The sequence below is a fragment of the Castor canadensis genome, chromosome 3 (assembly GCF_047511655.1).
Source record: "Castor canadensis chromosome 3, mCasCan1.hap1v2, whole genome shotgun sequence".
NCBI classification, from domain to species: Eukaryota; Metazoa; Chordata; class Mammalia; order Rodentia; family Castoridae; genus Castor; species Castor canadensis.
The window spans coordinates 102,371,566-102,382,795 of NC_133388.1; the positions used below are offsets into that span (position 1 = coordinate 102,371,566).

The window sequence follows — 11,230 nt, forward strand, 5'->3', positions numbered from 1 at the left end:
AAAATTCCTATTCCAAATACAAAGCCAAAAAAAAATCTTAATCTCTTTTGAGAATTATACAACACATAGGAATAACTTCCAAATTTTCCATACTGAGTAATAAATGTAATTTTCCTGTGACATTCTGCAGCTATTCAATTTCCATTTTGTGTAAGAGTAGGATCTGGGGGCATTTTATCTGCTCCCTTCTAGCAGGTGTCCTGAAAAGGCCAGGCAGGACTCCCTTGAGACCATCAGTGTCTCACTATGGGGCACACCCATCTCTGCCTCACACTAGCAGTTAGTCCTGCTGTCACCATAGTGCCCTGTCCTCTGAGCACTCCTGACTTTAAACACCATTGAGTCAAGTCAGTATCTTTGCTGGGACTCATGGGTGGCTTTGTCCACCATGGTCTTTATTGTGATGAGCACAAATGCCACTTTGGTTCATGTCATTGAAGTGATGTGGACAATCTGGCTCTGAGTCCTCCGTATGCAAAGGTGATCTGGCCACAGCACACATGATTACAAATAGTGGTTACCAGGAATATCTTTTCCCCCATATTGTAACTTCATAAAATTGCTGTTATCATCTTTAGAAATGAGGGAAAGTTTTGTTGTGTGTGGAGTCAGCATGTTGTTTTGTGCCCAAGAGTGGTATCCCTGGAGTCTCTGTGGAAGGAATCTGGAAGGAAGAGCACAGTTGTTGAAGAGAAGATTAGATGTTTGTCAGTTTTCTGTTACTGTAATAAATACCTGGGATAAAATGAAAGGCTCATTTTGGCTCATAGTTTTGGAGGTTTCGGTCCATGGTCAGTTGGTCCGGTTGCATTTGGGCCTGTGGTAAGTCAGCATACAGCATGGTGGGTTGCGTGAAGTGGGGAAAAACTGCTCACTTTGTAGTTGCCCAGGAAACAAAAGGTGAAAGGAAAAAGACCGACATACCATAGTCTCTCCAGTGATCTACCGCCAATGACCTCAAACCACACATTGGGCCCTACTCTTTAAGGATTCCCCCATCTTCCAGGAAAGCCAAACTGAGGTCCATGGGGGGATAATCCAGATCCAAACAATAGTACATGGCAAGTTCCTATGAGGCCATTGGTTTCTTCAGTGATTTCGTGTTTAGGTATCAGGGACTAAAGAACTTACAACTTAACTTTGAGAACACTACTGTATCCACATATCTAGAATTGAGAGCTCAAGAAATCTACTTATTACACCAACTAAACTATTTCCAAATCTCACTCCATCATAGCTGCTAGCAAAGTTGAAGTTACTCGTGAGGTCACCATGAAGAGAAAACCAAGGACTGAGGGTCAGGAAGACCCCAAGGTACACAGATTCATCCTTTTCACTGTAAATTATCCTTCCTTGGACACTCTTCCACCTGCAGTGAGATTATTGAAGGCATCATATCTCATTACTTTCTCTCCAGAAAGTACAGTTGTCTCTTACAGCAATGTCTGCTGTCTTCATCAGTCTTCACACAGTGCATGGCTTCTGTTCTGATGTGATTCCACACAGGTGCAGAAGTGTAAGCATGACAACCAAAATGGAGCATGCAGGCTTGGTACCCTGATCAGAATCAGCTACACAGACATTAAATGGAACCACCGCATGGGGAGAGGACAGAGTGGTCTGAGACACTGGATTCAGATGAGTTTTGAAGTAGAGATGTATTCTTTCTTCCTATTTTGACTTCTGTAGAGGCCTTAAGAGGTGGCAAAAGTCAGCATGGGTAAATAATTTGTGTGACCCCACATCTCCAAAAATAACCAGAGCAAAATGGACTGGAGATGTGGCTCAAGCAGTAGATCACCTGCTTTGTAAGCAGGAATCTCAAACCCCAGTACCACCAAAAAACAGAGAAAAAAAAGAAAGAAAGAAATCACAGCCAACCTGGAGGCAAGTGGCATCCACTCTGAAATTAAGCAGCCATGAACCAGCATCACTTAGGAAAAGAGAAGAGCAGAGCAGAGAGGGCAGTAGGGATGGTGACAGACTAGAAAGTCCATTATGTAAACATCCTGACTGGGGAAAAGAGAGTCAAAAGGTAGATTCTGAAACAGGCTGTGCTTTACAGATGGTAGCAAAGTGCACAGGATGTAAAATTAAGTAGATGCAGATCTCTATCCATTCTTTACCAGAGTATGATTTGACCAAGATAATTAATTAGTTGTGTCTTCATTTCTTTATCTGTAAATAGATATAACATCTACTTAGCTACTTTCAAGGAATTCAATAAAATGATGCGTGTGAAGTGCGTGGTACAGTGGCCAGCTCACACTGGTCATCAAGAGAGGTAGTTCTCATTACCCATAATTCCATGAATCAGTGACTCCTGGGTCCTTCAGCTCCTTCACAAACCACACACACGTAGAAGGCACAGCCCTGGAGCGGGTGAAGTAGACATCTGGCGCCATCACTTTCATCTTGAATGCTGGAAAAACGAACTCGGGCTTATTCTCCATCTTTAAAATAACTCTTCCTTATACACAGTTGTGGAAATCCAAGGGATCTGTCATGTGAGCTGCTCACTCTGTTTTGGTTCTCAAGGCAGCTGTTTTTACCCACTTCCTTCATGACTGCTCAGACTGATGAATGTCATACACACAAAGCAAACATAATTTGTTGTAAAAATATCATACATATTTCCACAAAGACTGTATTTTGAATTATGAACAAATTAATACATGCAAAAATCTAATGCTCATCTGAAATTGACACTTGGTGAACAGTCAAGTCAATCCATTTCCACTAGGTGGCAGAGTTTGTTAAAAAGTATGGGAAAAGGAGGGAAAGAAAAAGAAAGTCATGAATTTTCCACAGTTCACCAATAGGTGTCTCTTTGCAACCACATATCATTGAGCAGTTGTGCAAACTACAGATCAGTTCAATATTAAGTTTTCTTGCTTAACCTCCAGATAAGATCATCACCGCTCTCTACGAGGTGCAAACAGAACAGTAAAGAGATGTGTATCTTCCAGAATACCATGTTTACATCTACCCAAAAGGAAAAGCAATCATAAAAACCCAGTGAGGACTAAGATTCTGAATGCAAGTGAATGGCAGAAAACATCTCATGAAAATGCTGTTCTCAAGTTAAACAAGGCTCTTCCTTTACAGCAATCTTAAATATTTGCTGATCATACAGGATGATTCTTACTGAGTAAGTGTACTAACTCCAGACAGACAACCAAAGCCAGGGGCTATTAATTAACCTTGTGAATACAGCCTGGGAACATGTGGGAAATATGGAATTCCCTCAACAGAGGACATCTTACATCATTAGTATTGCTTTGGCCTCCATCTAGACAGGTGCATACATGTGCACACACACACACACACACACACACACACATTCCCATTTGGCTATGTTGGATTCACTGAGTAGGTACACTTCTGTATGTTAGTGTGTGTGTAAGTTCCCTCACAGATCAAGGAAGAGACCCTCCTCATTAGCCAGCTCAGACTATACAAGTAGACAATATACGCACTCTGGTAAATTCCCTTTTATGTTGGAAAACATCTGTCCCTAAATAATTCTGAAAGAAATTGGAGATAAGCATTAACCACAATCTAACCCCGGAGAACACTTATTTATACTACTTTGGGGGATGGTTTACTTTATTTGAGACTGAGTTAAATTTTGAATTAGGAATGCAAATACATATGCATATACAGATATGTATAGATGCCCCAAACTACCAAATGGCATCACATCTTTGCCATTCTTATTTCAGTTAATATAACAAACCCTGTTCCTGTCTAAATAGATTTTTAAATTCCTAATACATTAAAATATTCTCTGGATACCACACAAAACATGGCTTTTCATAGCTTTGTATCACTTAAGGGAGTTAACAGCCCCTACCCTCCAAATGTGATCCTGTCAACTGTAAAGCTCAGAAGACGATCAGGTCACTTTAGGAGGCAGAGCACAGCACCAGATGGGACTTTACATCTCTCCCAAGTCATGGCAGATTCTTCTAATGCTGCACTGATTCTCTTCCCTAAATATGATAGGCAGTACTGCTCTGCTTTTTCGCCTAAATACCTAAACATGCAAAAGAAATAAATCCAAAGCCCATTCCCAAACCTCTTGAATCTAGTGTTGTCCTATTTGGCAAGATAAGAGTGTGTCTTTCAGGAAAGACTGGGTCTAGGACAGACCCAAGGATCCAGCCTGAGGAGAAGATACCAGACCTTTAGTTATAAGTTTTCCACAAGACGACTTGGTCGGCTTCTACAGAAACAGAGAAAATGAGAGACTGCCAGGTCTGCCACATGAAGTGACATCATGAAAATTAAGGAATTAGATGCCATGGCTTCCAGGGTCCCACAAGATTCTCAAATCAGTTCCACAGAAAACACGTCAGGGACGGCACTCTTTGGAGAAAACCCCCCCCCCCAACACACACACACACACCCCACCACCACCAAAAGTCACCAGAGTCCCTCATTCTTCACTTCCTCACATTAAACTGTTTCTAGCCTGTGATGGAGCATACCTTCCTTACTTTATTTAACCTGCCCTTTGACCCCAGCTGCACATGACTGGGCTGTGTCTCCCAGGATGACCTCTCGTGCTAACCATTACCATCTGCCTAACTGCAACTCTGATTTCTCACCAGTTATGACCCATTTCCTGCTTTAGCAAACTTCAGATTATTTTGTTATTTTTTTTCCTCAATCATTGATCACCTTTTCTTTGATTCCATCATGAAATATTTAAAATCTGGTGTCCTTGCTGAGGTAAAGGTTTCTGCCCCAGGGCGAGAGAGAATCTTCAGTCAGTGACCAAAGCCAGCTCCTGGGTCCAAGCCCTCAGGCTGGCAGAGGAGGCCAGTCTTGTCTTAGCACAGGCCCCCACAACTGGCCTTTGGGTGTGACCTGGACTTCCCTTCTGGTTTTTTACCACATGGTTCCTGTGCCAAGTGCCCTCTGTGTCTGAGCAGAGCACCTGTTTACCGTGACTCACTCTCCCCGCTCTGACAGCAGAGCAGACCTCACACAGGTATCCCTGTGACTCTGCCCAATGGCATGCATCACACACCATCCTAAGCACCCTTGCTCCAGCAGGAACAACGCGTCCTGACTTTGGTTCGTCCCCCAGGATACCTTGGAGTGGGCTCAGCTAAGTTACGCCTCCCTGATCCAAATTCAAGTGTTTTTTTTTCCACACATAGTGAATTGCTGCTAAACTTTTTAAATGGATTATAAAAACACACGTTTCAGCAGGTCCTCTTGTGTGTTATAACTATCAGTAAATAAAAACCAAAACATTCTCTAACACTTTTCCCTGTTGTGGATAGACAGTACAGAATAAAGGGAAGATAAATAGTCACGGCAATTTGCAATATATTGTATCTCCAATGAAATGTGTGTTTTGCAGGAAACAGGGATGGAAAGGGCAAGGGGAATTCCTGTTCCAATAAAACAGGTGCCTGAATCTGAACAAATCCCCAGAAAAAGCAGCAAGCTTAGAACCCTGGCTGTGATCTCCACTTCATGTTATCATCTGTGGAGAAATCTAGTATGTATTCATATTTTCCTGTCTTCTATGGATACAGTGCCCTTGACATAAGAATTCAACTAAAATTCCTGTTTGACATTTAAATCAGTGATTGTTGGAAGGAAAAAGAAATCATTGAAATTAGCTCAGAAAGTCTGTGAGCCCTTTCCCCGCCCCCCAACACACAGGCACACACTCTTGTTTTCTCATCCCAAGATTAAGAAGTTATGCAGTCTGACAATGGGATTTTCTTTCACAAGTCTTGACATCACTGCTGTTGTTTTCTTGTTCATTTTTTTCTCCCAGACACCTGTTAGAAATAAGAGTAGGGTGGTCTTCAGGGAAGTTTGACCTTTCCTTTTTCTTTAGCAGAGGCAGGGCAGGTGCGAAACGCACAGGGATGATGGAAAACACTATTGAAATTTTAACTTTAAAATGAACCTCCTTCGAGCATCTTTAGACTCAATGATAAACAAAATCAAGTGTTTCTGCCGGTTACTAGACTAGCTACTGAAGCCTTTCAGCAAGTAGTACTTATAAAGGTATTCTCTCAAAAAGAACACAAACAAAAAACGCAATACAGGAAACAGATGTGAGCAGGACTTTGATGACTGTTATACTGAAGAAACATTACCAATTAATTAAAAGCTGATAGTATTTAAAAAGAAATAATTGTCTCTAAGACTCACACTTTTTTCCATTAAAATGCATCATGCTAGATGAAAAGATAGGAACTCTTGTCAAATGTGTTTGTGAGAGAACTTTCCAAGGGTCCTGAGGGCAGTTCACTTATTGTCCCCCTCTGATTAGCCTTCCTTTTTATCTTCGCACTTTTGCAGTTGCTGGCATAGGCAGGTTTTTAATGGGCCACAAGGCATTTCTTTCAAGCCACCATAGCTAATGTGGTGAGAGCTGACTTGATTTCCACGGGGCAGCGCCACTCTGGGTTTGGGGCCTGGAGCAAGCGCGGCCTGGGTTGGGACTTTCCCAGGCCAGCGGCCGCTGAGCAGCGCCCTGGGCTCCCAGGCGCTTTGTCTCCACCCCTCCATGCCACCTCCTTCTCCAAAGCCAGAGCTTCGTTATGTGGTCCGTGTGCAAATAAACCCTCTCCGAGGGCCACTTCCAAATATAGGCGCTCGGGCCGCCAAGGGCTGACCCGGTGTCTTGCAGGACAGCCGGCTTCCTCGGCCCACATTCCGGCCGGCCCCCCGCATCCGCTGCGCCCCACATCTGGAAGCCAGGCCGGTTGCAGGCAAAAAGCCAGCACTGACGACCCTTCCAGGTCTCGGGGAGCCGGAATACCTGGCAGAACTAAACAAGTGAAATTACCTTCCTCAAAAAAAACCCCTAAACACTTAAACACTTATTTTTTTCTTTCCACTGAAATCCCAAAAACCAGCTCTTTTTTGAACCAGAGCGATTTAGTCTGACAACAGATTCTTCCTCTGTTCACAGCTGTCCCAGAGGGAGGAGCTGAAATCTGAACCTCTCGGCTGTGATTGGATCCTTCTTGCAAAAGAGAGGAAAAAAAAACCCTCCCAGCCCAAACGGGGCTCAGTTGGGAAAGGAGCCGGGTGCCACCAGAGGCGCCGGCCTGTCCGCCCGCCGCCCGCCGCACCTGAGCGCGGCCCCGCCGAGCCGCCCGCCGCCGCCCGCCTCCCGCCGCCCGCCGCCCGCGGCCGCGATGCTGTAGGACCGCGCTCCTCGCAGGACCGTTATCCGCGCCGCCGCACCCCCGCCGCAAGATGCCGCGCTCCTTCCTGGTCAAGAAGCATTTCAACGCCTCCAAAAAGCCCAACTACAGCGAACTGGACACACACACAGGTAAAGGAGGAAAAGTGTCTCCTAAAATGTGCAAATGTGACTGTATGTACTGCTGCTCCAATGCTGCCAGGAAACACGAGAGAACTGTCCTGAGAGATCACGCTCTCTTGATCACTTAGGAACGGGTTTAATTCAAAACTCTCTGAACTCTTAACTGACAGGGAAAGGCTCCTTCCACTCCCGTAGCTTCGCTTTCTGAAGCTTGTGTATACATGCTTAATGAATACGCGGAATGCTTCACAACGTGGTAGGTAAATACTGAACTATTGCTTTTTCTTAGAGCAAGGTTCTTTTTCCTTTAAAAGGCAGCTTGATTTACTCATATCCTTGTGCCCAGTCATTACACATATAACTTGTCCATGCATAAAATGGAAAACAACTTTTCTGAATGCTTAAAAATGATGTCTAGATTCTTCCTTCTCTGTGGGGATTGTGAAGACACCCAGTTGGCCACACTCAGTGAATGCAAAGCCTGGGAGGCCCAGGACAGCTGTCAGACTGGGTGTGCATTAAGTGCAATAACTACACCCATACAAGGATAAATGAAATGCTTTGTCTATATGGATGTCCTTCTCAGTGAGTCTGTCCTCTTCATGATACAGTCTCGGGTATTGCTATAGATTTTTTCAATGCGTGTGCATTTTAAAAAATTGTTTTTACCTTAATCTTCTCTCCTTTCCTTTCCTTTCCTTTCCCCCAGTGATCATTTCTCCATATCTCTATGAGAGTTACCCCATGCCTGTCATACCAAAACCAGAGATCCTCAGCTCAGGAGCATACAGCCCCATTACTGTGTGGACTACGACAGCTCCATTCCACTCCCCACTGCCCAGTGGCCTCTCTCCTCTTGCCGGATTCCCCTCAGCCTTGGGGCGAATGAGTCCCCCTCCTTCATCTGACACCTCATCCAAGGACCACAGTGGCTCGGAAAGCCCCATTAGTGATGAAGAGGAGCGGCTACAATCCAAGCTTTCAGATTCCCATGCCATTGAAGCTGAAAAATTTCAGTGCAATTTATGCAATAAGACTTACTCAACTTTTTCTGGGCTGGCCAAACATAAGCAGCTGCACTGTGATGCCCAGTCTAGGAAATCTTTCAGCTGCAAATACTGTGACAAGGAATATGTGAGCTTGGGCGCCTTGAAGATGCACATTCGGACCCACACATTACCTTGTGTCTGCAAGATCTGTGGCAAGGCGTTCTCCAGACCCTGGTTGCTTCAAGGACACATTAGAACTCACACTGGTAAGAGAACACGTAGACAGAAGTGTTGCTCTCTGGTGGAATGATGTGTGGGGCTGGCTGCCTGGTTGCATGAAGTAGTGCTGGCTGCCTGGTTGCATGAAGTAGTGCTTTTCACACGGCCAATAACAGGTAGCTACTTCCTAACTATGCAAAAACTTGTTAGAGCACAAAGCGCTCCATTTCTTGCTCTGATCCACAGACTGCAAACAGCATTTAGACTTTGGAAAATAGATTCAGGTGCTTTGGTCTCAAAGATCAGTTAGAAAATCAGGAAGGATGCGCTTGAATGTGTGTTCTGTGAAACTGCCCCAGTAATCAGCAAATACAAATGCTGCTATCTTAGTTGATTGATTTGGTAAATAGATGAAGGGTTTTCCCATAGTTTTCTGATACTTACACACTGGCTAAAAGATCAATCAGCCCTTAGCAAGTTGGAAAGTTGGAAGTGAATTTGATTTCTGTCTTTTGTTTCATTTTCTTGCTGCTGAATTTATTCTTAGTACAAAATCACCCTGAAGGGAGTTGAGGAATTTCTACCATCTTAATCATAATACATAAAGAGGGAAAGGGAGAAATACTGGGAAATCTTGAGAGGTGCTGAACATCAACCACACCTGCTGTTGCAGATCGCCTTGGTGGGAGAAAGTTCTACGACTCTGTGACTTATTTCTGCATGATGGACAGCCCAAATGCTATTCTAGACATGGATTTTTTTTTTTAATGCAAACTGGTTTTTAAAGGACCAGATATTAATAGAAGTGTCTGTTGTGAGGAATTTAATCAGGCTTTGCTACTTCTCATTCTTTTGGTAAAATGTGATTAATATACATTAGCATTATTTGACTAAAACCGCTGACTTGTCTTTTTTTTTTTTTTTTTCATCCCTAACACCACCTCTAGGGGAGAAGCCCTTTTCTTGCCCTCACTGCAACAGAGCCTTTGCAGACAGGTCAAACCTGAGGGCACATCTGCAGACCCACTCTGATGTAAAGAAATACCAGTGCAAAAACTGCTCCAAAACCTTCTCCAGAATGTCTCTTCTGCACAAACATGAGGAATCTGGCTGCTGTGTAGCACACTGAGTGACGCAACCAATGTTTACTCGAACAGAATGCATTTCTTCACTCTGACACCAAATGACAAATAAAAGTCCAAAGGCATTTTCTCTTGTGCTTACCAACCAAATAATATGTATAGACACACACACATGCACACATGAACATGTGCGCACATGCGCGCATGCACACACACATACTAAAAGCTGAAAAAGCACGGAATCCATGTGTTGAAAGTTAATCCTTTCCATGTGAAGTTTAAAATTCCTATGTATTTACTGACAGCTAGATTGAAAGGATAAAAGACGAGAACCTTTGTCTTCAAAGAAGAAGCGAAAAGCACATTGCATCTTTTCTTAACAAAGAATGCAAAGATTTACCTTGCTGCCAAATCATTTCAACTGAAAAGAACAGTATTGCTTTGTAATAGAGTTTGTAATAGAATTTCCTATAGGAAGAGAATCTGCCAGACGCTATCTCAGGTGCCTTATAACGTATTCCAAGTTTACTTCATTACATGTTTGATGTCTGGTTGCCATGGTTGAACTAAAGCCTTTTTAAAAGAAGAAAATTACCTGTAATGCTTTAAACTGTATTTTTAAAGAGAGAGAAATAAGAACAAGAACAAACACGGGAGAATGTATTAAAAGTATTTTTGTTTTGTTTCATTTTGTTTTATTTTTGCCAATATGTGCCTTGGGAGAGGAGGGAAAGACTGGCTTTGAACATTCCTGGTGCATGCTCTATGTCTAACTTTTAAAAAGAATTTTAATAATTTTCTAAAATTAAGTAAAAATGGGAATAAGTGCAAGAGAGGATTCTTAGACATTCAGTAATGTACTTAAACTATTTTAAATGCATTTGACAGATGCAATAATACTACACCCCTCCAGGTGCCTGTTTTAATTAATTGTGTAGCTGATGAGTCAGTGTAAATTTGTGTTTATTTTTATATGATTGAATGAGTTTTGTACGTACGTGAGATGTTGTCTATAGCTATGCCTATACACAACCTGAAGACTTGTGAAATCAATGTTCCTTTTTTAAAAAATAATTTTCAAGGTTCTTTTTTACAATAAACATTTTTGATTTAAAATTTATTGCTCATATACTATTTTCAGAGACTTTACTTGCTTGGTGATTAGTATCAAATGCTATACAAAGAATTGTTCCTTATGTTAACAAGAGAAAAAAGTAAATAGTGTTTATTATACTTGTCAACTGTTATTTTGTGTTAGATTGTAATAAACTGCCTTTTTTTTTTCTTTTTACTCTTAAGATAATACTGTAACATTCAGAAAAGACAACATCATGATGGTAATTTCCTAGCATATTACTTTAACAAAAATCACACTTTCTGAGTGCCAAAAATAGTGATTTTATTAATAGCAAAAGTACTTTTCATAATTTTTATGTGACTTAATGAAAGCAAATAGTATTCACTTATGTTGTCACATAGTCACATAGGCTCCTGATACAGTTTTAAGATTTTTAAAAGAAATACTGTTTAATGAGAGGAGAAGAAAGAAGAACATTTGCATGAAAAACTTAGGAAAAGGTAGCTTTAACACAAAGTATACAACTTGGGAAGTTAAATCATGCCAGCAA

The 11,230-nt window shown here is 42.1% G+C and overlaps 1 protein-coding gene across 1 annotated transcript; it reads left to right on the forward strand.

Moving 5' to 3' along the window:
* Nucleotides 1-7,156: 7,156 nt before the first annotated feature.
* On the forward strand, nucleotides 7,157-10,888 carry Snai2 (snail family transcriptional repressor 2). The gene is made up of 3 exons (XM_020153549.2): nucleotides 7,157-7,321; nucleotides 8,022-8,567; nucleotides 9,468-10,888. Exons 1-3 carry the CDS (start codon nucleotides 7,243-7,245, stop codon nucleotides 9,647-9,649), a joined length of 807 nt encoding a protein of 268 aa, XP_020009138.1. The 5' UTR covers nucleotides 7,157-7,242; the 3' UTR covers nucleotides 9,650-10,888.
* Nucleotides 10,889-11,230: the final 342 nt, after the last annotated feature.